The following is a 27,541-nucleotide window of genomic DNA, read 5'->3' as shown; positions in this document are numbered from 1 at the left end:
TTTTTTTTACCCCCCCCCCCCCCCCTCAAAATTCCTGGTTCCAACTTTATTATATTTACGTTCATTATGCAGGCTGGAAGCCTATTTTCAAAGCAAAGTTCAGTCAGGCATCCAATCTGGTACAAAAATTCTGCCATGACGTGCTCAACGAACAGTTCTTAGGAGATCAATGTTTACTAAATTTAGCCTACGCATTGCGTGGATTGCAACGAGCACTTCTGTGATTCAATATGCATCTTTATCATAGTGCATGTTTTGATGCGAAATCATGCTCAAATTTAGTTTCATTTTTCCCTTTCCTTATTCAAATTTTGAGGGTCCTTTCAAAATGCCACCTGTTCTAGCATATTGCCAGAAGAAATTTGGAAGAGCGGGTTTGCCTTTGGCAGTTGTCAGGTTCTAGAACTGCAAGAGGAACCAATTATTTTCTAGAACCTTTGTTTGGATGGTCACAACTTTTTACCAAGTTTGGCGGGCGTGCATCCATCAATGGCGGGCCTTTTGAGAGTTGATTGAGACCATTGTTGCTATTTTTCAGGGATGGCAACGATGATGTTACCATATTTTTGGTATTCTATCCTATCGTTTCTACCAAATAACAATATACAACCTGGAAGCTGATTTTTTTTATTTTAACCCAGAGCCGGCTCCACTATTTGTGATGACGCTAGTTGCTGAAGGGGAACTTGAAATCCACTTTCGGGTGGGAAAGCGAAGAAATTAGGAATTGCTACACTTGCATGAGGAAAATAAGTTTTAATGCCATCGTGAAATGTCTTCCATCTTCAAAATCTAACATGCAAGGATAATTACAACGGCCCCTTGAATGGAGATCGTTATAAGCAATGCTCCTATTGACACGCTATGTTGCATAAACATGTCCCGCGTCTAGATGAAAAAAATAAAATAAGATGATCTACTAGCAGAAAAGGTTTATTTGTAAACTATACGCAGAAAACCCAGCATGTCTTGAAAGTCAGAATTATTTCAACTCGTGTTTGTACCACGAGACAAACTTTGCATGCCCCATTTCCCAAAAACCACCAGAATGGACGGGGGCAAAACCCGATTCATTTCTTTTGGCCATCCTTTCCAAACACATGAGGAAGTCCCGGGTCACGCATAGGCACAGCCCCAGCAGGACCGCCAGTAGCACCAACTTGCTTTTGCACCTGTTGCGTGGAAGGCATGGCACCCAGACTTCGGCCACCAGCTGTGAGTTTCATTGAAGCCATTCCACCATTATTACTGGTTCCATTGTCAGTTTGGGGGTTTGTGGCAAGAGGAACTAAGTTATCAGGGTAGCTGTTGTTTAGTCTTTGGAGATGTGGAGCAGCAGGGGTAATACCATGAACTGGCTGATGAAAGAATTGGTGGGGGTTTGGTTGCATTGGTACAGATACATTTGTAGATGCATCCACCTGGCCACCAACAAATGGCATCCCAGGGCTAGGCACGTTAAACCCTGCGAGAAGCATTGGGTTCAAACCTGTCACTCGTTTAACTTGTTCTTCGACCATCTTGACCTGGAAAGTTAAATAAAATAGCTGTGCCCCTGAGAGATTTGGTAAATTTCTTCAACGGAGTAAATCATAGCAGTTCATGGAAACAAATGTAATAAATAGAGCTGTTTTAAGACTAGGACACCAATGCACTTCACACATGACTAACAAACTATCTGGCAACTAACAGTAACACCGGGAACAAAGCACATGCAAATCGCTTGTTCTGACCTTTTAAAAATTGTTGCTATGACTCTTTGAACTTTGTAGGAGCGCATACTCTGACAAAAGTTTTACCCGATGCAGTTTGTCACCCCACACATGCATAACTATTTCGTGTGCTCTGCATGGAGACAGAAGTTTCCATGATGTGATGTGGCACCCACAGGCACAATTAGTTTCTATGAGACATCCTATGATTTTGTAAGGATTTCATTTTCTCAAACATCATGATCTTGTAGCATGGAGTCTGAAAGTGGATTGCTAGGCGATTTCAAACAACAACAGGAATCCTCAAAGCAGCTAAATAGGTGAAGCAAATGACTTACCTTTGCCCTTAAGGTTTCAATATCAGCCTTCAAAATTCTATTATCAACAGAAGCAGCATCACACTTTTGATTTACATCAGTGAAGCGTGATAGCAGAGAAGAGCGTTCATCCCTTAGTTGACCAACCTATAGGATATCATATACATAGACTCAGTATTTAATAAAGAATCATAATCTAAAAGGCACAGGAGTGCCACAGAAAAAGTATTGGGCAACCTGTGTTTCACGTTCATTCAGCTGTGCTTGTTTTCTTCTTCTAGAGCGTCTAGCTGACTCTCGATTTGACTGCATCCTGAGTCATTTTCAAGATATCAACAGTGTTTGGTGAAAGGCCTTACTTTTTGAGACAATAATGACTTGCATGTAGTGAGAATTCCCAAAACTTAGAGACAGACTCCTTCTCCCACCCCAAAATCCCCCAGGAAGGCAGTTAGGTCAGGTTTAGTGAGGCTGTCTCTCTCCCATCATAAAACAGAGTTTGATTCACCAATAACTCAAGCACTAATGTGTGAATCCCTCAAAATAATACTTGCCTGTATAAATGCAAAATAAAAGGAGAAGTGGGAGGCATATGACCAAAGAATACAAATTCAATAAATTGTCCTTGGAACCTCTTAGACCAAGCAAGAATATTAACAAATAAGAAGATACCTCCTCACGCGTTTTGCATCAGTAGGATCCCTATTTTCATTGGTTCCCGTGTCTCCTTCAAGGTCATCATCATCCGAATCTTCTCTTGATGACCCACTGGTTGTTTGCCTGGTTTGGACCTCTTGTTTTTTCTGTGCAGTGGGTAAAGCTGGAATGCCAGGTGATCCACCATCTGCCCCAATTTGTGCCATTGAGATGCCATGACCAGTGCCTATAATGGTTAAAAGTCAAACAAAATATTGCTGCAACCTGAATAAGAAAAACGAAGCATGAAATCGCTCTGGGTGCAGTTCATAGATTTGCAGCAATTAAAACGCATATCTTGCATAAGATGAGAGCGCCACATGCAACAATTCTAATTTATATGACTTTATGGAAATTAGGTGAAGAACAATTAAGAATACAAGGGAACAACAAGGATGAAAGTGAACAGAGAGAGAGGCATATCACGACTTTGATCAACTTATCTGATAAATGTACATCGTACAAATCAGGGGTTTTGTGGATGCAATATAAGGTGTGCTCTATTCTAGTTTCTGAGCTTATGTAGTTAGCACGACGCACTTCAAGTGCAAGGAACTTGATTCCAACTACATGCTTATCTCCTAAAGGTGCATACCATATCCGCCAAAACACAAATAGCTCAAACAATTCTCACCAGTCAAACATTTTACAATCCAAGAGGCTTTTTTACCGCAATCAATTAAAATTAAGAGTATGTATGATCTTTGAAAGAATATTATTAACAGTTTTTGTTGTTCTTTTCTTTTTTAAAATTATCAGTTAAGCAGTATTTATTACAAACGTGCTAAGAGCAATCAGCAATTAAGATAAACAATTCAAGAAGATGCAGGCAAAATTCTTACGAAAAGCTTGCGTTCCCAAAGAAACATTTCCAGCAGCTAGCCTTTGATCTTCCAGTAACGAAGAGAAATCTTCCGGCTTTATAGCATCGGATTCCTGCAGTTTTTTTCAGTAAATTACCAATCAAAAACACATGTAAAGCATGCGCACACAATTCAATCAGCATGCATATACCCTAGACATGGCCACGGCAGTACAAGCGCGATAGAGCTTCGACTTGAGAAGAGCGCGGTCGGAATCAATCAGGTTCGTTGGATTGCGACCCAACCGCTGCGGATGAGGATTTGGATGCTTTGTGATCTCCACCACCTCATCCTCACCATTCTCAGGAGGTATCGATGACGTGGTCGATTGAGAAAGCGCCGATTGAGCGGCGATGTTGGTATCGCTGGATACGGAGACCGCGGAGGCTTCTAGTAGAAACTTCTCTAGCGCCCATTCCGATTCGCTTCTATTCATCGCCGGAGCTGTTGATTGTGGAGACAGAGGAGGAGACGGCCAGAAGGAGTCGGAGAAATCGTCGACTGAGAACACACTGTTCATTGTTTGTTCTTTTCTTCCTTCTGTGCTGATCCTCTCCCGAGATTTTTTGTTCGCGTAAACTTGTTCTCTCTTTTACTTATCGTAGGGGTTCATTGATACCACCAGAAACAGCCAGGAAATCATCATCACATGATGCATTTTTAGATATTATAATTGGCCATGATCAATTTCTTAAAGCTAATCTATGCTGAATAAACATATATATATATATATATATATATATATTAAAAACTGGTTATCTTTAAATCTAAATTTCAAAGTTTAAGAGAAGCTTATTATACTGTAATTTTTAATTACTGTTTAAGAATAAAAAAAATAGACATTATACTCATTTTATATTTAAAAATATAAAACTTTATTTTTATCTATTCAATCAAAACAGTCCTCATTATCTTTATTTCTTTTGTTATAAAATAAAGTATCATCATTTTAAAAAAATAACTCTAAACTTAATTTTAAACCTCAAGTTAAATTATTTTTTTATTTAACGAATATTTATTCATTTAAGTATTATTTAATATCATTTAGAAATTTTCTATGATGTGTATATCTTCAAATTAAAAAAAAAACTTGGTTGCTTTGAAATTTTTTATTGAAAAATAAAATTAATTGCTTGTTATGAAAAATTATTACAACCAATTGCTTATTTCTTGCAGTTTTAGGGGTGTATGGCCATGTTCCAACTAGGAATTTAAAAAAAATATTTCAAATTATATTTTTATATTTTAAAATTATTTTAATATATTTATATTAAAAATAAATTTAAATTTTTAAATTTTAATATATTTTTAAATAAAAAAACACTTTAAATAAAAACTGCAACCAAATAATTTATCCCAAACACCACTTTAAACGTTACCACACGATCCGTGCGTGTTAAAAGGCTGCGGTAGCAGAAAAGAAAACTAGCCATTGCGGAGCACCTTGAAGCCACGACGCCGTTTATTAAAAACAGCGAGAACGGGTGGTGAGCTGTATCGAGTACTAGCATAATACGGTGCGTGGGATAACGTCTTCTCACTTGTTGACATCTTAATTCCAGATTCAGACCATAATTTCCTGCTCTCTCTCTCTCAAATATCGCGATCCATTCCATTCGATTCAAGAAAACCGCCCTGACTCGAAGACTAATCCAAATCCGAAGGTACTAGTTTTAATTGACAAAGCGGTTCTCACTGTCTTATGATGTTTTTTATTTTATTTTATTTAATAATAGCGCATGTTTGGTTGCTGAATTATGATTAATGATAATGGATCTTTCCTCTGCATCTTTTTTACTGTTTGTTTTGTAGTTGCATCATCATTCATCTTAAATGGCAAACAGAGCTCAAATCGCGACCAACAACTCTGCACTCATCGCAATGATTGCCGATGAGGTAAGAGAGGATTCATCGATTTCCTTCGTAGGAAAAAAGAGAAAGATGTTTAACAAATTCAAGTATGTTAATTTGATGTAGGACACGATTGTTGGACTTTTGATGGCTGGAGTGGGTAATGTTGATTTGCGGAGAAAGACGAATTACCTCATCGTGGATTCCAGTATGTTCTTGAAATTTGAATGCCCTTTTCGCTTTCAATGCATCTTTATCTGAACATGGGTTATGCCAATCTCCAGTTTCATGAGTAACTATTTTCTTTGGTGCTTTCTGTATTGATTTGGATATCCCATTTGAAATTTAATCCAAATATATGGATAAGCGTATGGGGGGTTGCTTGACTAAAAGATGAAGTACAAAACCACGTAGAATTTCTGATTCATCATCTGGCAAGGAGAGGCACTACCATATGCTTCTAGGATTTTGTTGTGGCTGATGCAAATCTTTGAGGGAATCCATCTTTGTGGTTGAATGTAACTATATCATTATATACTTGTCACATAAATGTCAGGGTGTAACTATATCATTATATACTTGTCACATAAATGTCAGGGTATTCTTTTAAAATTTTGATTTCTTCATGGTGAATTATTGAAACTGATGTCAAAGTCATATCCTTCTGCTTTGTTTCCTCTTCTACCTTTTGTTTTGGTTCTAATTTTATTCAAAGTGATTCTACTTCCATATCACATTACTCCTCCATTCCCCCCCTCCCAAAGAAGAAGAAGAAGAAGGACCACCGTAAAACCCAATTTTTTATTATGAACTCCGCAGGGATGCTTATCATAACCAGTTGCTAAAAGGGTGGGAAACGGTCAATATGAAAGCCTGTGGTTAATCATAGGTTCATAAACATAAAATTGTCATATCCCTAATACAGCAAAGTCCATCATGTCTAAATGAATCGTCCTCTGCAGCTCACTCTTCAAGCTCCAAGTTAATGCTTTACTTTATATGTCATTCCTGAATGAAAAAGCTTACCGTTTACAAAAGAACTTTGATATGATAATGCTTGGTTTGATTGCTAATAATGCCTGGGATTCTCTTCCAAGGCTGGAACATTTATTGACAGGTTCTAAATTCAGATTTTCTCTTTCCTTAACCCATCAAATAGAGAGTTGTGTTCAGTGTGAATATTCTTTTCAGAAATCCTATTGTCCTTTGCTTATGAAAATGTTTCATTATGCTTCTTAGAAACAACTGTTAAACAAATTGAAGATGCATTTAAAGAGTTCACGACAAGGGAGGATATAGCCATAGTGTTGATAAGTCAATATGTAAGTTGTTTCTTGAACTCATGGTCATTTTAATTAATTTATCATGATTTTGTACAGATATGTATGCTCATTATATTGTTTTTTATTGAATACCTGTCACCTTTAACATTTAACTACTCATTAGTTCAAAAGATGCTCCAGTCTTTTGCATTTGAAGCATAAGTGTCGCATAAAAGCTCTTTCTTTCTTTCCTGTTCTGGTTCAATGTTAATGGAAGCAATAGTCTCACAAAGCCATCTTTTCCAGTTATTATGCATAGAGGAACCGTAAGTCTTTGACAATTGTCAAGGACTACATCGATTAAATTGTTGGTGCTAATCTGGTATTAGGTTGGAGTAGTTATGTCTTCACATGTAGTGAATATGTGGACGCTTAAAGAACACAAATGAAATTTTGATCAAATATGCAATACCCTGTTTGGGGTGGTGCTATAATGCATAGCTCACTTAGTTCCACATCTGTTCTGGGCACTGCACCATTGTAGATTCAGCATTGTTTTTCAATTTCACTGCTCTTTACCCCCTTCATTGAATTAGTTATTTGATTTCTCTCTCTCTCTCTGCCACACACACACACACACACACACACAAAATCAGCATTTTTTTTCCCTTGCACTTGATTTGCTTTGGGAATTTTTAATTAAAAGGTAACCTTTTCATCCTCTGTTTTTCAGGTTGCAAACATGATAAGATTTTTGGTTGATAGCTACAACAAGCCAGTTCCAGCGATTTTGGAGATTCCTTCGAAAGACCATCCTTATGACCCAACACAGGATTCAGTTCTTTCAAGAGTGAAGTACCTCTTTTCTGCAGAATCAGTGGCATCTGGAAGGCGTTGAGCAGAGACATGAAGCTTATGCTCATTGTTTGTTCAGTGCTTTATCGTCCTCCCCCAGCTGTATATTGTGGGTAGCTCTCTTTTACTGCTTGATTTAGTCGCTTCTCTTCCTGTTTTGATCAGTATATTGTAATTGCAATTTGGGGGTGTTTTGATGGAATACTTATAATAAATCATTCTTAGGAGTGACATGGAACAGCTTTGATTATGCTACATAATTGAATCCCTTTGCTTAATGTTCTTCAACTCGCGGTATGTTGTGGCAAACCCAGACTGAAATGACTTGAAATATAAATATTTGCAAGCAGTTGGTATCTGTTGGCCCTTTTTTACCATTGCAAAGTTTGCAGCTAGTCTTTTGTAGCTTGAGACTTGCCACGTCGGATTTCGTAAGGTGACACCAACTCTTGGTTTGAGGGGGGCTATCTTGTTTTCTTTTAGGAAAGACCCCAAACTTTGAGCCAGAAAGTACGGTCGCACGCGGATACGCTTTGCTAGTTTGGAGCGTCGTGACTCGACTTAACTAGTCCTGAACAAAATGCCTATATTTGGTCTCCGTCCTATCGACTGAGGACTCGGCTAGCTTGCTATCTAAGTGTGCATTCATTTCCTTGTATACCATGGAACACTTAAACCTGACTTCTGGAATAATACTATTGCTCGGAATTGATGTCAAACCGAAATGTGATGTTCTGAACTTTTGACGGCATGAATTGATGAACTTCCATCCAAAAGAGATTTCATAGGATGAAGCTGAATGTTTCGCCCTCTGTTAGGCTCTTTCTGCCTGCACTGACATCAGAGCTCTGGGTGCACAGGTCTTCTAAGCACACGCTTATGCTAGAAGAATGAAATGGGCTTAGATGGATTGTAATGAAGGAATGGAAATGTTGAAGAGGCAGTTTGAAATGTAGATCAATCCTACGATGAATTCAGATCTGCGCCACTACATTCTGACGCTATATTGGCATGCAAAATATTCAAATAAACCAGATGTAACGTGAAAAGCAACTTGTACACTGCCAGATTTTCTATCAATGGTGGCCATAGCCCTACCCTCCCCGAAGACACAAAATGACAATTTTTTGTCTAATTCATATTGTCTGATGGCAATGCAGCCGGATGAAAGCCAAAGCTGAGATCCTTATAACTCAGCAGTGCAGTAACTTATATAAAGTGCCTGAGATGTTGAAGACACTGGAAACGTCCATGCTAGTAAACAACATGATTCATTTTTATTCAATTTCAATGCATATCGCTGTTGAAAATACGAGTTACAAGCTATCATTTCATCCCAAAAAGATTGTGTTCAGGGAAGCGCAGCTTTCAAAGATTTTGTGAAACTCTCTAGTTCCTTCAATCCTTCATCAGGAGATTTTGCTTCACCCAACAACTTCACCATCGCACTACCAACAATGACACCATCAGCACCCCATCCTGCTACCTGTTACAAAAGAAAGAAATTCCAAACTAACACGGCATTAAGACAATCTATAGGCATCAAAGTTACATTATGCCAAAGCCAACAGCTACAGGTTTTGAAGACAAACCTGCTTGACATGCTCTGGTTTTGATATGCCAAAGCCAACAGCTACCGGTTTGGTTGTTGTCTGTCATAAAAAGAAGATTGAAATGAGGGATGTGTAATGCCATTTACTAAAAGACATCCTGAAGGAGTCAATAATTGTCTCAATGCCACCTATCAATAGAGGGCCCTGTGAAAGAAATCTGATTATAAAGGCAAACCTCTTTAATATCCTGGAGAAGGGTTTGAACTCTGTCGCTTACAGAAGCACGAGTACCAGTAACTCCAACTGAGCTTACCTATAATTAATGAAAAAATGGAAATGTCACAAAAAATAGCCATTCAGAAGACATGGAGATGTCAAAAAAGATGGCAAACCATTGAGTACTTCATCTTTGTTCATATCAGAACTCAACTAAGATTAAGACAAAAGATTAATTAACTCCCAAAGTGCTCTTACAAGATACACAAATCCATCTGCCGCTTCAACGATGGCTTTCATTCGTTCTGTTGGAGTAGTGGGTGTTGTAAGAAGTACCTGTGCATCACCAAGGTGCAAAGTAAGATGCAGTGAACACATGGTAGATGCTTATCTTTCACGAGCCACTCTACATCTAAGCTTGACAATTCAAAAGGTAAAATGCAGGAAAACCAATACTCACCACCGAAAGGTACCCTGCTTCAATTATCACACAACCAAAAATATTTTTTTAATGAAAACCAGCAGACACCATCAACATAATAACAATGAGGTAAAGGTGTTGATTTAGATCAATAATACATCACAAACAACTTATGTTTTCCAAAAAGAAAAGCAAAGAAAGGGTCCTTTTTCTTTTTATAACACCATCACCAACTCCACAATCAATTGCCACTAGTATACATGTTTTCAGATTTTTTAGCAAAGCAAAAGGAAATGAAGTGTTTTTATATCAACTCCTTAGGGACACGCAATATTAATAGACAAAATGGAAATACATCATCCCGAAATATGAAGTGAGACAGACCAGTTCAAGCCCATTCTTGACAGCTTCCTTCCTCAGAACTTGAGTCTCCTCCAGAGGAACATCTGGGACCACAAGTGCTGCAAAACCAGTATAAGTTTATGCATATAATAATGCTGTACATCACCCACAGCTCTCAAAAAAAAAAAAACAGAAAAAAAAAACTAGTAATGCGCACAGTGATCCTCTTTTCCCACATCATTCAGGCATGATAAAGATCATTAAACTAGGCAGTTAGGTGCTGCAAAATAAACCTTCCATTTACCATGCACGCCGATGTCATTTACAGTGGACATAAACTCCTCAATTCCACGCTTTAGAATTGGATTGTAATATGTAAATAATGCAATTGGACACGATACTTGGGGAACCACCTGTGCAGTCAACAGTTGAATCAATACAAGGAAATTCAAATGATAAAAGAAAATGGCAACAAAGTTGTAAATAGGGATACCTTATGCTTATTATATGGGCAGTCACGTCTTCACTTACCTATGACCTTATGCTCATGCAAACTATGCTTAAATGCAATCTAAGCAGTTAATAGCATGACGAAAGGAATTGTGCAGTTTCAAAAATGTTTCAATAGAGTCCCCAATCCACCAATTCTATCTCTGTCTCAGCATGGTAGAAGTATAGCATCGTAGTATAATGGCCTTACCTCCTTTAACATTGATGTGATTGCTTCGAAATTGGTCCCTCTAGCCAAGGAGCGTGTAGCTGCAGCCTAAATCAAGAGACTCCGATAAACAAATGGATATGAAAATTCATCCAACCAGCAACCACTTTATAATCATACCTGGATAACTGGACCATCTGCCAAAGGATCAGAGTAAGGAACACCCAGTTCAATTATGTCACATCCACAGGCGTCCAACAGCTTCAAGGCTTCTGCCGTTGTTGAAAGATCAGGATCACCGGCTGTGATGTATGGAATGAGCGCCACCTTCACACACAGGCATGCTTATCAGAACAACATTATGAGAAATGAATTATTCCTCTCACCAGCTTCCCCCATCCAAATAAATTTCCAGACCAAAACTCTTAATCCAATGCCCTCCTCGCAACCCGAACCCCACAAATAATTCAATCCAACCTATGTAAAAAGTTGTTTCATCTTCTAATATTATCAATTGATAACACAAATGAGCTCCTCTAGTCTCCCATCTTTACTTATGACATGGCTAACACAGAAATCAGTAGAAATATTTGATTCAACAGGGATACTAACACACAGAATCCTCTGTGCAACTTTAATCTCCGCTAATGGAGTAAATTGCCAAAACTGCAAATAATCTCCAAGTCAAACCTCATTCAACATGTCAAGCAAAATCAATCTACTCAAATAATATATATATATATATATATATATATATATATATATATATATATATATAACTATCAAGACAAAACCCTCATATAACAAAAATTTACTATGGGAGCGGTACCTACTTTGCCTTGTTTCTTGAGATTGGAGAATGTTTCTCCTATACCAAGACTTCGGGTTGCAGAGAGAGACGCCATTGGCGCGAACCTTCTGGTTGAAACGATAGGGGGTTTATTACGAACGATGAAATGGGTCTCCGGTTTCTTCAGTTGGAAGAAGGAAGGGGTTGATTTCAGGGTAACAGCCATTACTCACACTGCACAGCAAGAGGGCTATTTTGACACAAAAGGTTTGGCGTGCCGGCGGGCGCGCCTAAGGGGCTGTACTTTGATATGGCTTTTCTAGTTTTTTTTAGTAAGGGTTAGTTTTGGATAGTGAATAGAGGTTCGATTTTGTTAAGATATATAGGTAGGTACCGGCGCTCCTTGTTCACATTGGGTTATCGGAAACCTCGAAGAGTATCAGGTCTTGTTCAAATCCTCAGATAACGTGACAACTAGTTATTCGACAATGATACACAATGTGGCCCAAAAAAGGAAAGGTTCGATCAGTGGTTAAGGCTCGGTTCAGTCCAGGTACAAATCACAGCTGTGGTGACTATACAAGCATGTTCGGAAGGGAAGTGTCTAGGAAGGTAGGAACGTGGTTATGATTATTTTTAAAAAAAAATTATTTAAAAAAAATATTAATAATATTTTTATTTTTTAAATTAGTATATTAAGATAATTTAAAAATAAAAAAAATATATTAATTTAAAATAAAAAATTTAAATTATTTTTAAAAATATTTTTAAAACACAATACTAAACCTACTAGGTTCATTTTTTTTGTTCAACTTAAAATCTAATTTAAATCAGATTTATGTTATGAATGTGAATATTTATTGGTGTGTGTATTCTTGAAATATCTAGTTTATCTTATTTCTTGCCCTTAAAAGTTAAGGTTAGATTTTATAGATAACTATGCATGCAAATATATTTTTAGATTAAATTAGTATATTAAGATAATTTAAAAATAAAAAAAATATATTAATTTAAAATAAAAAATTTAAATTATTTTTAAAAATATTTTTAAAACACAATACTAGTTCATTTTTTTTGTTCAACTTAAAATCTAATTTAAATCAGATTTATGTTATGAATGTGAATATTTATTGGTGTGTGTATTTTTGAAATAGATAACTATGCATGCAAATATATTTTTAGATTGTATTTAGTATTTAATATTGTATTGGTTGAAAATTAAAAAAAAATTATACCTCTTAGGAAAGCGAGCAGGCAAGTTCTAAAAAGTTCCAGCCAGCAAGCAGGGTAAAAGGATGGGGCGCAAGTCGGGCAGATCTCACGCAAAGTGAAATCTCAAGATTCAGATTGGGTTTGTGTTCGGTGTGGAGTAGATAGGGCTATTCCTTAGCAAGGCTATTCAGTAAAGGCGAGAAGCGACTATTTCCGAGCTGGTTAAATTACACCTGAGTCCACGACTCACCTTGAAGAAATCTGACGGTCTGTCGTTGATGGGGCAATCCAAGGCCCTTTGATACATGCTTTGATCCGGAGAAAAAAAATGAAATAAAATATGGCAGCTTGACCGAAGTCTGCTACCGAAGCAGGATTGCTTGACACACAAGCATACCAACCCGAGGGAAGGTCAATAAGGATCCCCGGTGAACTCATGCGGTGTAGACGTGCCCAGAGGCCAAAAGCGACTCTGACCATCAAATGAAATGTGAATAACCCGTCCTCCTCTCTTTGAAACAAGGGGCGCTTCTGGTTCTTTCGAAGAACCGGAAGCGAAGCGCTATGCCGGGGCGGGGGGACGGGAAAAGAAACGGCCATTAAAAAACCGTTTATATATGGGGCGATCGAACCGACTCATCTACAACGCATCTTTGGCTTGTGAAGGTAAGAAAGCAGTAGCGCACTTGACACAGCATTGGATTGCTTTCCCTTGAGGGGGCTCGAACTGAACGCGATGTAATAAAACTTATGGTTGACGCTATAGAGAATATAAAGCCCATATGCGAAGGGACCTTGCTAAGGGGAGAGTCAGTGAATTGGATTGGTCCACAGTCCTTGTTCGTCCATCAAATAGCCGAAACAGGCCGTAAACGCCTCCAAGAGCGTTTGTTATAAGCCGAAGAAAAGGATCCCGTTGGTTGGACGGACTAGGCCCTCCAATTCATGAAAGAGGTGAAGGAGGATAGGCTCTGAAGCCCGGTCTCAGGCAAGAAAGAGAAAGAAAGATTATTTTATTTTTTTAATGCATTATTTTTTTAGATATTTTTTTAATATATTTTTAAAATTAAAAAATAACCATTATTTCAATACTAAACATTTTTTTTTAATTTGTTTTTTTGAAATCTTATAATAAGAATGTATCCTCATTGGTGTGATGAGTGATGTTCGGTAGGGGTGAAGGAGGTGACGTTTGCATATCTCAATGAATTCTTCAAATGAAGTGTATGTGCATGTATTTGAGGATTGTTGATGAGATTCTTTAGTGTATATGCATGTACATGATCCATGTTTTACAGGGAGTAATTACATGGACTTAATCTTATCCAAGGCATGATACCTCTGGAGTAGGGGTTGGTGGGATCTGATTCGTTTAGAACATAAACAGCAATAGCGAGTGAGAAACAGCGAATGAGGTTCAAGGGTCGTGCTGTTTTTTTTTTTCAGTGGCAGCATGTTGCTAGAATTTATTTTTTCAGAGGTTACGCTAAGCATTGCCATGGTTAGAAATTCAATTCATGAGTGGTTTCTAGTGCACCGTGTTGTTTTATATTTCTAAAAAAAATTAAAAATATTTTTCAGAATTTTTTTGGTTAATGTAAAATATTTTATAATTAGCTTTCAATCTTTGTTTATTTTGTAAAAAAATTCTCTGTTTGATGTAAAATAACTTTTTTTTAGATAAAAAGAATATTTTACCATGTTTCATTGTTTTGGTCGTATATATGATAATATTTCAAAAAATATAAGTAGTTTGGGTAAAGTTTATATCTCATATAATTATTTAAATTCTTAACTCTAATATTCTTTCTATTCAAAAAAAGGTTGGTGTTTGGTGAGTTTAGATTATCAACAATAAGCACATGCAAAGAATCTTATCTGATAAATTTAGAAATTTTTTGATATTTAAGTGAGTTTTTTTTTTATATATATAGAGAAGATAATGATATTTAAAAAAACTAAAAAAACAAACATGCATTAAATAATAGAAATTATAAATTTGAAGTTTGAATGGCTTATGATCTCTCTATAGCCTACAAATCATTTTTTTTTAAGCAGATGAAAGACTAAAGTGTATTTTTATTCAAGTAGCATTGACGATTAAAAATATATTTAATATGTATATTAATAAAAAATAAAATATTTTTTACATAAAATATTAATGTGATAAAAATTTGATAAGTTATTTAAATTTTTTTATAATATGTTTCTTATATAATATTAATATTAATAAAAATACAACAAGTGTTTGTAAAATAGTGAGAGTATAATTCAATTTTACGTTTAGCTCGCAAAAGCTGGACTATTATTTTAAATTGAATTCATGGCATTGAATTATTCTCCTAGACCGAGCCCATAACTTTAATTAAGATATATATATATATATATATATATATAAAAGGAGAAGGATAGAAATTAAGTAGTGGTAAGATGAAGTTCTGATGAAAAAGATAGTTATGTAAAATATTTATATCGGTTGTTTGTAAAATATTGAGAGTATAATTCAATTTTATGTTGAGTGGACTATTTTTTTAAATTGAATTCATGGTATTGAACTCTTCTCCTAGACCAAGCCCATAACTTTAAGTTTTTTCCAAGGGTAGGCATATTGGGGTTGGGGCTAAGCCCATACATGTTTCACGAGACGTGTATTTTAGGGCATTCAATGGTTTCCTAGGCTAGTTCTAGGCTTCTCAAAATTTAATAAAATCTCCTGTTATTTTTGGTGTTTTTTTTTTTTCCATCACACACACACGTGTGTGTGATGTGATGAAAGGAGAAGGATAGAAATTAAGGTAGTGGTAAGATGAAGTGCTGATGAAAAAGATAATTATGTAAAATATTTTTATCTCTCGAGAAATAAAAGTTGTTTTCATGTGTTTGAAATATTTTTTTATTATAAAATATTTTTTATTAATTATTTTTTCTAAATGAATCAAACATTAAAATGATATTTCACATAAGTATGTTTTTCGTGAAACAAATATAATATAAATATTTTTAAAATAATAATTTATTTATAATATTATCAAATTAACCTAATTTCCTTCATTGCCACCATATCATTATTACTGTTATCATTTTTTACATTACCACCTCACCTATCACTTTATTGCTCTTGCTGCATTTACTCAACTATTTTTATTTTTATTATTATTATTATAAAAAATAATTATCATCAATAATTCATCTTTATATATAACATGTTATTATTATAATATCATTATATTTCATTTTTTACATCTTGAGATGCTAAATATTATAAAACAATATTTATAAAAAAATTATAAAAAAATATTTTAGTATTAAAATATTTTATAAGAAACAAACGTTATTTTAACTAGATTTGTTTCAACATTCTTTGTCTTCAATGTTTTATAGATGAAAATAATCAACTGTTGAAATCATGATTACCAAACTCGCTTTGGGTTCTAACCCCATTCAAGGCAAGACTTAGAATATAGATTAATTATTATTATTAAAAATATATTTTAATCTGTAAAATTATATAATTTTATGAATTAAAACATATAAAATTAGATTAAAAACTTAACAAACTCGCTTAAAATCAATTAAACTCGTTAAAATAGATAAAACCGGACCGATTTACCGAGTTTGCCAAAAGTTCAAAAAATTGCTGCCTCCTTGAACGTGAGTCTGTCCCTGACTCCCTCGGCCCCGACACTCCACCCACACCCACACTCACAATCCCCACCCCCCATTATCCCCTTTTCCCTTTGCCAAAATCTCAATTCTCAAATTCTGCAGACTAACACCAGCAGGCAGCAGCGTAGTTGTTTTCACAGTGGTTTAATTTCATTCTCCACTCTCCACGGAGGTTCAAGCTTCTGTTATGATGTGTTTTTTTTTTCAACCTGGCTTGTGATCCATCCTCTAGAATTTGGGACTTTTTTTAAAAAAAAAATCTCTTTTCTTTCTTGTTTTCTGAGTTCAGGTACTTCTTTTAACAACTTTTCAGCCTTTTTCTATGCTTGGATGCTTGATGTTGAAGTTCCGAGTTTTGGACTGTTGCACTTCTTGTTTTCTTTTCTCTCTCTCTCTAGAGTTCTAAGCCAGATTATCATTTTTTATTAAGATTATGTATGACTTTTCTATTATGGCGTTTAACCTGTTTTGTGCGTATGTATTCTTCTCCAAAAGATTAATCTTGTTGGGTGTTAAGAAAAAATCACTAGGATGCGGCATTCTTTGTTCTGGAACTTCATTTGCGATCCCGTCCACTTCTTTTGTTTCGGTTGGGAGCTTGTTTCCTGTTCATTGTAATGAAACTGTGGGTGTTAGCAAGCAGATTAGTTTCGGTTGTCATCGTGCTTCATTTTTTTTGTATTTGCTCTCTGAATTAATGAGTATGCGTTGAAGTTCCTACTTGATTGCTGCAAACGTCATCTCTCTTCCTTAATTTTTAGTGAATGAAATTCCATGGAGGATGGAGATAATTATATCATTTGTATTGTTAAATTATTTAAATTATATATAAATTTTTATTTGAATTATATATTTTAAGTTGGATGGATGTTTATATTGTTTATTTTTTTTTATTTTAATTGTTTTATATTATTATTTACTAGTAATTATTAATATATAATTAATTACAATATTTTATTTATAATTTTGTAATTTAAATTTATTATCCAAGTTTATATTATATATTATATATTGTGTTAAAAAAATATTTTTAATAATCTCAGGGTAAATAAATTAGTCCAAATTGATTTTAAAATAACATCATTGTAGATAATATTGACATGATCAGGTCTTATTGCGATTTGATTGAATAAAATAGGTTGCAAGTTATCCCACCAAATCATTCAAATAAATTCAATCCAAATTATACCTCGAATTAGAAGACTAACTTACCAAATCAAGTCATGTTTGATGACTGTAATTATTTTTTTTTTAAAAAAAAGAACAGGCGATGACTGGATTCAAAACCTCCTCGTCATGGGTCAACCTTTAAATATTTGTGCTGTTTTATACGGGTAGAGTTTTACGCTAACAATTTATTGAATTTAGGCACTATGGTTGAGGTTGCGATTGCGTTGAAACCTTGATCCCAAATTCAGCCTTAAATGCGTGCGCGTTTTATTTTAGATATCATGTAAGAAATATTAACCAAAAAGTAAAACCAAAAGAAAAGAAGATTTTATTTTTCTCTTATTACAAGACACTATTCATTTGAATAATAATTTTGTTTTTTTTTTTTAATTTGAATTATATCTTTTAATATTATTTATTAAGAATGAAGTTTATAATTTTTTTAATTTATTTTTTACGAGATTATCTTAATTTTATAATCTGAACTACGATAATTAACTATATTTTTTATTTAATTTTATTTTTAGATACTGATTTAATTTAAGATTAAATTTTATAATTTATTTTGATTTGCTTTTTATGAGTTTATTCTCATCTCATAACTTGAATCACATATTTAACAGATTAGCCCGAGCTTACTTGAATTGTTTTATATTTTTTAATTTCAAGTACATCTTCAATATTAGGTTTATTGGAGATTGATCTTCATAATTTGTTTCAATTTTTTTTTATTAGATTATCCTAGTATCATGATTCAAGTCGTGGGTTTAAATGGTTGACTCGAGTTATTTTTTTATAATTTTTAATTGATTTTTTTTATTTTCATTATTTAACATCAAATTTATTTATTAAAAATTAAATTTTATAATTTATTTTAATTTATTTTCTATAAAATTATTTATAATGTTATCATGAACAATAGAAACTAGAACATGAGTTACAGTTGCCTATGCAAAATACTGAAACAGCATCGCATTGGAAAACAAGCCACTCACCTATGCTGTTGCTTTGGAGTAAGATGGGCATGGCAAGAATCATTGGCTGATTTTCCCTTCGAAATTCTCAGTTTTTGCGGGTCTGTCCCTTCCATCAGTTCTGTGAATGTTGAGTTTTTGTTCCAGTTAATTCATGCCTGTAGCTGCATCTTTACCTTTCTATTGCAAAGAAACATCTCAACCCAAAAGATTTAAACTTACATTTCCAGTACATGCTTCATAAATTTGCGCAGAGTGCTCCCTATCCCTGCATACTTGCACAGTTGCACGGTCAGTCATTTCTTGTATAAGATTACTGTCATCTCTGCTGACTTGTATGTAAATGGAGGACGTTTTGTTTAAATTTATGGAAGTGTTCTTGCCCTATGTTTTTCTATTTTGATGTCGAAAGGAGCTTATGAATTTGCTTGCAGAGACAGTGTTAATGGATAAGCTATACTGGATCTGACTTCCGCAGTTATTTGTATATGAGCGTGGATTTTTATCTTCTCTGAATAAGCCATTTTACTTGTAGATTTTGTAGTTTCCATTAATTATTCTTCGTGCTCATCAAACTTTTTTCAAAAAAATTCCAATGAATACGCCTTCACTTTCCCCAACTCCTGCTGATATATAATTTACAGAAACCGCTGCTTATGAGAATTTTTGCAGTGCAAGGCAAGCTAACAGCCTAATTTAGCTGTTAAGAATCGCTTTCAACAGATTGATGGGGCTGGATGATCAACCGAACTGTTGGATGAACTCCACCAACGTACTTTGCTGTATGAACTTCGAGTAGCTATGCTGTTCAAATTCTGCCCCTCGTGAATTGTGGAACTGTACAAGTTCTTCAGAGATTTCAAGTATGCGTTAGGCGAGCAGCAAAGGAAGTATAATTTATCAAGCGCTGCAATATGTGGCTGTCCCACTTGATTTTATTTACTATGTTTTCCAAATTGTGATTCTTCAACTCTAAAACTAATTCTTGTGCCGGCCATCAAGGTGGTGAAATAACATTTTGATCTCTCTGTTCCTACTTCCTCCTTCCTATTCCCTTGTTTGTCAGATTTTTCCGACCAGTTTTGCATTGCGGTACATCTGTGATTTTGATTTTTTTTAGTATTTTAAAATAATTTTAATATTTTAATATAAAAATATTTTTTAAAAAAATTATTTTAATACACTTCCAAACAAAAAAAACTTAAAAAACAATTTCTATTCTATTTTTAAACAAACCCAAAAACTATTTATTTTTATGTTTCAAACTACATTTTAAAAGTATGTTTATTTAAAAAAAACATAGGTTTTTATTATTTTTTTATGATAATTATGATATTGATATCAAAACTAAAAAAATAAAAATAATTATTTTAATATATTTTTTTAAAAAAATCACTAACAACACACTGCTGCCCTTATTCTCGTTGCACATTCTCCTGTCCATTATTGTTTGCGAGCAGAAAACACTCTTCTTTCTCTAAACTTTTTGACGTAGTGGTTTCTTGCTTATTTTTCATTGATATCGGCCCTGGGCCCTGGCCAGCTCTTACTGCGTAAGCTGGCCTGGACTGGACAGGCCTGCAAAAGGGTATGTTTTTTATATCATTATAATAGGCTGTTTAAATTATTTTTAAAAAAATAAAAAAATATTATTTTAAAATATTTTAAAAATAAAAAAAATATTTTAAAAATAATTACAATTAAAAAAAAAGAGAGAGAGGATGCGGTGCCAGGAACAATATGTAAAACATCGTATGCAAGAATCGGTGGTTCCTTTCGTACATTTTGACTTGCTATGGTATATAGGAAAGTTACCCTGCAAAGTGCCAGCTTTTCCTCAATTCTTCTTAAATTCTACCTAAATACCACGACATCAGCTGGAATTCAACAAAGAGTCCGTTACAAGTCATAAATTGTAGTAGCTTTATGACCAAGGGGACGCCAGGCATCTGGAATGTCAAGGTCAAAACTCTGAAAGGTTTGTTTAAACAAAAGATTAGAGGGGTAATTAAGGTGAGGATTTAAGAAGGAATCATGGAGCTAACCTATGTTTCCATAAATCTTAAAACTAAAATCCAATTATATATTGCATCATTTTTCTCTTTCTTTAGTTTAGCCATAAGATTCTTGTCATGCCAAACCATCCATATAATGAATTTTAATTCATTCAGATTAAAAAAATATTATGAACACGTCACTAATTTTCACGTACCAAAGGAAAATTAGATAGGTCCCGTGGTTCAAATTCTTTTCAACATAAAAAAATCAAGGCAATGCAAATATTAAAAAAAAAATCCAAGACTCAAATTATTAATTCTATTAAATTTAATTAATTTAAATAATATAAATAAAAAGCAGTCCAATAAATAATTACACTAGAAAAAAGCTATATTACCTCATGTAATAAATTCATAATTTATCTATTTTTGAAAGAGTAAAATAATAGTGATGCGTGTCCGGTGATTTCACCTTGGCTTTCAGTTTTTTATTATTTTTTTTTAATATCCTCCGACCGTCGGACGTTTCCTCCAGTAAGTAACTGAGGAGGTGGTTTGCTGGGCAGGGGCTATTTGGGCACACAAGCACGAGAAAAACGACACCGTTCCTCAATAATCCCAAACCCCAAACAGAAAGGATAGCCATTGGCTGGAAATGTAAATTCGAGGAAATGCGATCCCTTTTACATAAAGTACGACACTTTTAGGCAGGATAAAAGCCTCTCCTTTTTGTCTCGCTTTGTCTCTCCGCTCTCAGTACTCCTCGCTAGTCACTGGCTACCTGTGCTTGTATTAGAAAGCAAACCAAAGCAAAGCGAAAAGCTGAAACTTTGAAAGCCGAAGTACTTGGCTATAAAGAAAAAGAGGAAAGAAAAGAAAGAAGAAGGTAATCATAAAGTCCTGAACTCTCTCAATTAAAACGATTTTGCATGTAAATTGATGCTATTTTGTATCCCCAACTCGCTATCTCAACTCACCTTGACTCCTCTGAGTCCAACTCCAAATGGCCAATAATCCAACCGAACCTCCAACCGACGATTTCCTCCAGGAAATCCTCGGGATGCCTGCCTTTGCTTCGGCTGAAGCCGGTTTGGTTGGAACCGATGCTGGCCTGGCTGGTGCCGCTGCTGCTCAAGCTTCTATGATGCTTCAGCTTAGCTCCGGTGATGGTTCCGGCCACATCTCCGACCTTGGCGGTGGTCCTGGAGGAGGAAGCGCCGGGTTTCACGGCTTTCCCTTGGGGCTTAGCTTGGAGCAAGGGAAGGGAGGGTTTCTGAAGCCCGAGGAGGCGTCTGGGAGTGGAAAAAGGTTCCGTGATGAGATTGTTGATGGCAGAGCGAAAAATGTGAGTGAAAGTTTTTTAATTTTTTTTCGGAGTTAGTTTGGTTATCGTTGGAGCGAAAATATTAAAAAAAGAAAAGGAAATTCTGATGTTATTCGAACTATTAATTTAGAAACTTAAGACATGCAAAACTGTGGCAAGCATGGTAATTAATCTATGATTCAAAAACCAATTTAATTTCTCTAGATAAATTATTATTTATTTTAATCTTTGCTTGTATGTCTTCAATGTTTCTGGTTCTTTCTATTAGAGTCTAGGGAGGGAGGGAGGGAGGGAGGAGGAAAAAGAATTCATATAGAGACGTCAAAGTAGGTTGATCTTTGGAGTTTACTGTTGTGAGATTCCAAGATGTGTGAATTTTGACAAGGAAAAGAATACAAAGCTGGCTGTTGTCGGTTCTTTTGAGTTGTTAAGACTGATTACTATGATACACTTAAATACAAATGCTTCTTATTGTAGTTTTCTTTCTAGCTCTAAATTGAAAATTACTTTTTTCTATGACTATGGTCAGTAAGGAAAATTATGTAATATAGCGGAAATTGCATTGGGAGTGCTGTAGCAGAAAGACTCTGGTGTTTTCCAGCTAAACATTGTAGCTGGCTGATTTGATTTGAAATTGCAACGAATACATTTTTGAGTTGAAAAATGATTACTTGGGAAGTCAAAAATTTGGGGTGTGGTGGGATTTGATTTTACTGGATTGGACAACTGGCTAACTAGCAAAATCGTCAGCCTTTGGAGTTGGCATGTAAGGAAAAGTTGAGCGGGGAATGTGTGTAAAAGTTGAAATTGACAACAGAAGAAACTTGATTTTGCTTGAGTGAAATCCACTCAAGTGTTCAGATGATGTCAACTGAATCAGTTTTTCAGCTTTAATAATAACCATATATTTTCTTTGGTTCATCTAATCACCAATTGTAACAGTGTCATAGCTGGTCAGGATACGCCTCTCAAGTTTGTGATCTGGGTTCACCTTATTCTAGTCCAACCCTTGTGGTGAAAACTTTCAATTTGTGGTCATATGTTATGTGCTCTAATCTTTCAAATTACTGCCAATCTATGCCAATAAGCACCTGGTCAATATTTTCTAGTGATTGCCAAATTATACTTAATGCCGCACTTCTTTTCTGGTGTTTTCGCAATAACTTTGATTTTTTATGTCCAAAGTTATCTTTTCTCACTTGATTAGCTGTTGTCTGGAAATTTATTCTTTCATGCACACATATTTGGTTTCTTTCTCTTTCTCTTTTTCCTTTTCTTTTGCACCTTTATGAGGTTGGGATTGGAGGATGTAGCAGTGCTGGTGAAATAGCTATATTTCCTGTAATCTTGGTCTTTGTTGATGATATTTTTTCCTGTAATCTCGGTCTTTGTTGATGAGATTCTTGTATTTCTGCAGGTTTTTCATGGTCAACCAATGCCCACAACCGTTGCTATAGTACCGCATCCACCGGCAATGCGCCCAAGGGTACGGGCTAGACGAGGTCAAGCCACAGATCCACACAGTATTGCTGAACGGGTAAGCTTAATGTAGAATGTGCAGCAATGGAACCATGGAAATAGGTTAATGTAGCATGCACTACAATGGCAACCATAGCAATAATGCAATATTGTCAAGATTACAGATGCCTCTAGAATAATCATGGACACTGGTAGTTCCTTATTGAGTTATAATGTAAAATGAGAAGAGTAGAGGGATTGCAACTTTAACATTCTTGTTAAGGAGTAAAATATAGTTTCCTATTTGTGTTCAAGTTATTTTGTTCATTAAAAATGTTATTTGGATGATGGCTTGGCAATTGTATTCAAATGAGGCTTTTTGTTGCTTGATTAATGAGTGGTGTTACTGAACAATCAATGCAAGTATTTTGAGCCTGCTAAATACAGCTGGTTGGTGATTAACATGACTAAAATACTGTGTTTATAAACCTATTATGATGAATCTTATCCACTCTCTTTGGAAAAATCTGGTAAAAAGGCTTTCAATAAAAAAGAAAATTCTATTAAGAATCCTGCTGGGAACCAACTTATCTTAAGGTTTTGACATGGATTATATTGTGTTGAATTGAAAAGTATTCCTACACTATTTTCTTTGGATGGGCATGTTAGCATGTGATTTTGACTATTTCAACCTGTATAGTTGGTATAAAAAATGAAATGTTGGTGTATATGATAATTATTTGAAGACTTGATGAGGACTGAGGCGCTGGCTCATAAGTTCATTTGTTCTCATCTTCTGATTCCATTTGTTTTTGCCCTTAGAAAGTGCTCCATCATTCTTGATCCTTTTTTCCCCTTTTGGGCACAGTTGCGCAGAGAAAGAATAGCCGAAAGAATCAGGGCATTGCAGGAGCTGGTTCCTAGTGTCACCAAGGCCAGTGTCTTTTCTCTTATGTCATTTCATAATTTTCTTGCAGAATGGGTTTTGTTTTCCATATTGTAGGAAAATTATTTCTCATTTCGTGCTTGCCTCTTTGTTGAAAGGAAAACATTGAATAATTAACAAAGTACAGGTCAATTTCTTTTCAACCAAGTTAATAGTTCTTTTCCTAAATCAAGTTGTTTCAAAAAATAGAAGGGCTTGTGTGAGTCAACGTTAATGATTTTAAATACTATGACAACATCCTTGTCACAAATCTGTGGTCTGTTTTCAGTGAGAAAAAATTGTTGGTATGGATTTCCTATGCTGCATGTGTGAGGACATAAATTATGGATTTTTCCGAACTTCCATTTGCCAGAAGTTTGTTGGTACATATTTACCTGGGTTTGCGTGTGTGAAGACACAGGAAATTTTGTAGTTTGATAAAGCTCATCTGCGTCCTGAGTCCTTCACTTTCAAGTCCTTTTCTTTTTGGCTTCCAGTCATTTCTGTGCTGGAATTGAGAATGAAACATGTATTTGAAAGTGGACAAGTGATAAGCATTAGAAGGGAAATGAAAAGGCTTTTTTATATATATATGGCATGTGTAAGCTTTCATCGAACTTTATTCCTCAATTTGTAGGTGGGAATTTATAGGTGTATGTTCTCGGAATATGGCTGTAGAATGAGTGATTTTGGTTGACTAGAGGAGAGGAAGTTTTACTAAGCATAATGTTTGCTTCTTTCTCAATCAATCCTCAATTTATGCATAATTTATTTGTACAGACGGATCGAGCCGCCATGCTTGATGAAATCGTGGATTATGTGAAGTTTTTAAGGCTTCAAGTAAAGGTATGATACCAAAATTTTCAGTTTCAGAATCCTTATTCAGCTGATCTTTTTGTGGCGAACATTAATATTCTTGTGTTTGTGAAGAGTCTAGAGGGTTTTTATTCATTCCTTCCCCCCTTTTACTTTATTTTATGTTTGTGAATAATTGATTATCTCAGTCAAGGTTCTAATGATTGCCGAACCAATTAGTGATTTTAGCAACTCCTTTCTTTCATCTAATCCAAACAGACTTTTATGCCAAATTATTGGTGGTGTGAGTTGTTTAGAATAATGATGGTCATTTCCATACCAAATTATGAATCAACTTTTGTCTCTCTTGTGGGTTTTTATTCACTCCTTCTCCCCTTTCACTTTATTTTATGTTTGTGAATAATTGATTACCTAAGTCAAGGTTCTAATGATTGCCGAACCAATTAGTGATTTTAGCAGCTCCTTTCTTTCATCTAATCCAAACTGACTTCTATGTAAAATTATTGGTGGTGTGAGTTTAGAATAATGATGGTCATTTCCACACCAAATTATGAATTCACTTTTGTCTCTCTTGTGGTGTGTGTGTGTTCTTTGGTATTTAAATTTATGAAATGTGAAACAAGTTTTTTTGTGCCTTGAACTGCAGATGGTACTTTTATGAAAAAATTAGAAGCAAGTTATGTCTTCTTTCCTTAGGCAGATTTGGATGCTCATAAATTTTTATGATTGATAATACCTCCACAATAGATGACAAAATTATGAAATGAAGATTGCCTGAAAAAGGTGAAATATTTGATGTTGTGCAATTAACATTTTGAATATTCAATGTCTGATCGAGTGCATACCTCATTAATTGGGAAATGGAGTGCCACCAAACTATCAGGGAACTTTCTTTTTAAATAATGTCTCGTCATTAACTTAAACAGGTATTAAGCATGAGTAGATTGGGCGGAGCTGGTGCTGTCGCCCCACTTGTAACGGACATCCCACTATCATCAGTTGAGGTAATAAAGAAAAGATAGTGTGTATGGAGGATAATTCACTTCCTTCCCTTTAGCATTCAGGCAGCTGAGCTTGCTCCTTTTAATTATAGGATGAAACTGGCGAAGGAGGAAGAAACCAACCAGCTTGGGAGAAGTGGTCGAATGATGGCACTGAACGGCAGGTAGCTAAGCTAATGGAGGAAAACGTTGGCGCTGCCATGCAATTTCTTCAATCAAAGGCTCTTTGCATCATGCCCATCTCACTAGCCACGGCCATTTACCATACACAACCACCAGATACCACTACTATTGTCAAGCCAGAAACAAATCCCCCATCATAGAACCGTTGAGGGGGGGGAGGGGGGAGCATCCCAGGGTCCTTGTCTAAAAGAGTAAAGTCACCAAATGCTTAGGGTCCCACTTCTTATTTGTCACGTTTCAACCCCCACAATCAAATGTTCCCCTAGTTTCAAATTGCAATCAAAGTCAGATGCCATAGTTCTTGCTTTTGCCTTTTCTTTCCAGCCTTTTTTTTTTTTTATTCAAACGGGGTTCGATGTCAATGCCTAAAAAAGTGCAGGCAGGCCCTTGGTGTTCTGCCAAGTCCAAGTGAGAGGAGAATTTTCAAAGCTTACTCGATATGCTCTTCTTTTGGAATCAGTGGTGGGGAAGTGGAAAATGATGGAAGCGCTTTTGTAATGGGGCTCTAATTTTTCGTAGTGGGTTGTGGGACCTTGTAAAAGAGGCAAGACTGACGGGTTATATGAATATATTATCATTGTAATAGTGTATTTCAGCGTAAATGGAATGCAAAGGTAGAAGTGGATAATGGCTGGTTGTTTCAAGTCCAACAGAAAATGATAGCAGTGCTGCTTTGTTCAGGGAGGGTGCGTGCGTGGTGTTTCAAAAGGTTATTTGACTTCTTTTCCTTGTAAATCATTATTAGAGATTGAATCATTGGAGAGAGGAAGAGAGAGATCCCATGGGTGATTTGGGCTGTGTAGACTGCCGTTCCCAATCCGGCTATTCTGCTAGTTGGCCTCGAGCCAACGAAGGCATCTTCTAATGGAATCATAAAATGCTCGTTCAGGGTGTCCCGACTCCCAAGTACGTATGTGTACTTGTAGGACAGGAAACAGATTTCTTAAAGAGGACTTCGATTTTGGTGGGAAGAGATTGCGGAGCTCCGCGTAGCATGATGATATTTAGCTTAGGAGTTGTTTCGGTTATTTTTAAAAATATATTAAAAAAATATTTTTAATATTAAAATAATTTTAAAAAATAAAAAAATTTAATTTTTTAAAAAACACTATTAAAATACAATACTATAATACTTTAGCAATTGAAATGTTTGTTGGTCTTTTTCCACGCGGCACCACATGGTGTTTGCACTGATGTACTTGAGAATCTAATGTGCATTTGGTGTTTATTTTTATATTTTAAAAGTATTTTGAAATTTTTTTTATTTTAAATTAATATT

The 27,541-nt window shown here is 35.2% G+C and overlaps 5 protein-coding genes and 2 long non-coding RNA genes across 8 annotated transcripts in view; 4 read left to right on the top strand and 3 right to left on the bottom strand.

Moving 5' to 3' along the window:
• Positions 1 to 894, top strand: part of LOC105138127 (histone acetyltransferase GCN5-like) — a 7,707-nt gene extending 6,813 nt beyond the window's left edge. Inside the window, exon 13 of one of the 2 annotated variants that reach the window (XM_011044134.1) lies at positions 30 to 894. In XM_011044134.1, coding sequence (XP_011042436.1) covers positions 30 to 162 — 133 coding nt within the window. In that variant the 3' untranslated portion in view covers positions 163 to 894. The remainder of the gene's footprint in view (positions 1 to 29) is intronic. The other variant, XM_011044135.1, reaches the window with a different exon arrangement.
• LOC105138128 (light-inducible protein CPRF2) lies at positions 751 to 4,294 on the bottom strand. The gene is made up of 6 exons (XM_011044137.1): positions 3,740 to 4,294; positions 3,568 to 3,661; positions 2,702 to 2,912; positions 2,267 to 2,342; positions 2,051 to 2,176; positions 751 to 1,526 (listed from the first exon to the last, which is right to left on the bottom strand). Exons 1-6 carry the CDS (start codon positions 4,106 to 4,108, stop codon positions 1,071 to 1,073), a joined length of 1,332 nt encoding a protein of 443 aa, XP_011042439.1. The 5' UTR covers positions 4,109 to 4,294; the 3' UTR covers positions 751 to 1,070.
• A 701-nt stretch (positions 4,295 to 4,995) lies between these two features.
• On the top strand, positions 4,996 to 7,914 carry LOC105138126 (vacuolar ATPase subunit F family protein). Its single transcript, XM_011044133.1, has 5 exons — positions 4,996 to 5,252; positions 5,401 to 5,484; positions 5,566 to 5,647; positions 6,679 to 6,761; positions 7,435 to 7,914. Exons 2-5 carry the CDS (start codon positions 5,422 to 5,424, stop codon positions 7,597 to 7,599), a joined length of 393 nt encoding a protein of 130 aa, XP_011042435.1. The 5' UTR covers positions 4,996 to 5,252; positions 5,401 to 5,421; the 3' UTR covers positions 7,600 to 7,914.
• On the bottom strand, positions 5,764 to 6,090 carry LOC105138124 (uncharacterized). Its single transcript, XR_844716.1, has 2 exons — positions 6,032 to 6,090; positions 5,764 to 5,990 (listed from the first exon to the last, which is right to left on the bottom strand). It is a non-coding gene; the product is annotated as an uncharacterized LOC105138124 (long non-coding RNA).
• LOC105138125 (uncharacterized) lies at positions 5,909 to 6,202 on the top strand. Its single transcript, XR_844717.1, has 2 exons — positions 5,909 to 5,984; positions 6,026 to 6,202. It is a non-coding gene; the product is annotated as an uncharacterized LOC105138125 (long non-coding RNA).
• An 894-nt stretch (positions 7,915 to 8,808) lies between the features above and the next one.
• Positions 8,809 to 12,040, bottom strand: LOC105138123 (tryptophan synthase alpha chain-like). The gene is made up of 9 exons (XM_011044132.1): positions 11,580 to 12,040; positions 10,927 to 11,073; positions 10,789 to 10,854; positions 10,393 to 10,501; positions 10,131 to 10,207; positions 9,584 to 9,661; positions 9,345 to 9,422; positions 9,149 to 9,208; positions 8,809 to 9,042 (listed from the first exon to the last, which is right to left on the bottom strand). Exons 1-9 carry the CDS (start codon positions 11,760 to 11,762, stop codon positions 8,908 to 8,910), a joined length of 933 nt encoding a protein of 310 aa, XP_011042434.1. The 5' UTR covers positions 11,763 to 12,040; the 3' UTR covers positions 8,809 to 8,907.
• A 9,238-nt stretch (positions 12,041 to 21,278) lies between these two features.
• UNE12 (basic helix-loop-helix (bHLH) DNA-binding superfamily protein) lies at positions 21,279 to 26,906 on the top strand. Its single transcript, XM_011044131.1, has 6 exons — positions 21,279 to 21,900; positions 23,297 to 23,416; positions 24,206 to 24,271; positions 25,043 to 25,108; positions 26,005 to 26,082; positions 26,172 to 26,906. Exons 1-6 carry the CDS (start codon positions 21,559 to 21,561, stop codon positions 26,400 to 26,402), a joined length of 903 nt encoding a protein of 300 aa, XP_011042433.1. The 5' UTR covers positions 21,279 to 21,558; the 3' UTR covers positions 26,403 to 26,906.
• Positions 26,907 to 27,541: the final 635 nt, after the last annotated feature.

Source organism: Populus euphratica, unplaced genomic scaffold (assembly GCF_000495115.2).
Source record: "Populus euphratica unplaced genomic scaffold, PopEup_1.0 scaffold153.1, whole genome shotgun sequence".
NCBI classification, from domain to species: Eukaryota; Viridiplantae; Streptophyta; class Magnoliopsida; order Malpighiales; family Salicaceae; genus Populus; species Populus euphratica.
Note: the sequence above shows the minus strand (reverse complement) of the source record. Positions and strands in the feature narration are given on the sequence as shown.

Excerpts from the sequence above, each read along its gene's own strand:
- LOC105138128 (XM_011044137.1), bottom strand. The coding sequence starts at position 4,108 with ATGAACAGTGTGTTCTCAGTCGACGATTTCTCCGACTCCTTCTGGCCG. Across the intron at positions 2,343-2,701 it reads GATGCAAAACGCGTGAGGAG|GATGCAGTCAAATCGAGAGT; the intron begins GTATCTTCTTAT and ends AAAATGACTCAG. Across the intron at positions 1,527-2,050 it reads TTGAAACCTTAAGGGCAAAG|GTCAAGATGGTCGAAGAACA; the intron begins GTAAGTCATTTG and ends TTAACTTTCCAG.
- LOC105138123 (XM_011044132.1), bottom strand. The coding sequence starts at position 11,762 with ATGGCTGTTACCCTGAAATCAACCCCTTCCTTCTTCCAACTGAAGAAA. Across the intron at positions 10,208-10,392 it reads AAATGACATCGGCGTGCATG|CACTTGTGGTCCCAGATGTT; the intron begins GTAAATGGAAGG and ends CTGGTTTTGCAG. Across the intron at positions 9,043-9,148 it reads AACCAGAGCATGTCAAGCAG|GTAGCAGGATGGGGTGCTGA; the intron begins GTTTGTCTTCAA and ends CTTTTGTAACAG.
- LOC105138126 (XM_011044133.1), top strand. The coding sequence starts at position 5,422 with ATGGCAAACAGAGCTCAAATCGCGACCAACAACTCTGCACTCATCGCA. Across the intron at positions 5,648-6,678 it reads TTACCTCATCGTGGATTCCA|AAACAACTGTTAAACAAATT; the intron begins GTATGTTCTTGA and ends TATGCTTCTTAG. Across the intron at positions 6,762-7,434 it reads TAGTGTTGATAAGTCAATAT|GTTGCAAACATGATAAGATT; the intron begins GTAAGTTGTTTC and ends TCTGTTTTTCAG.
- UNE12 (XM_011044131.1), top strand. The coding sequence starts at position 21,559 with ATGGCCAATAATCCAACCGAACCTCCAACCGACGATTTCCTCCAGGAA. Across the intron at positions 25,109-26,004 it reads TTTTAAGGCTTCAAGTAAAG|GTATTAAGCATGAGTAGATT; the intron begins GTATGATACCAA and ends TAACTTAAACAG. Across the intron at positions 26,083-26,171 it reads TCCCACTATCATCAGTTGAG|GATGAAACTGGCGAAGGAGG; the intron begins GTAATAAAGAAA and ends TTTTAATTATAG.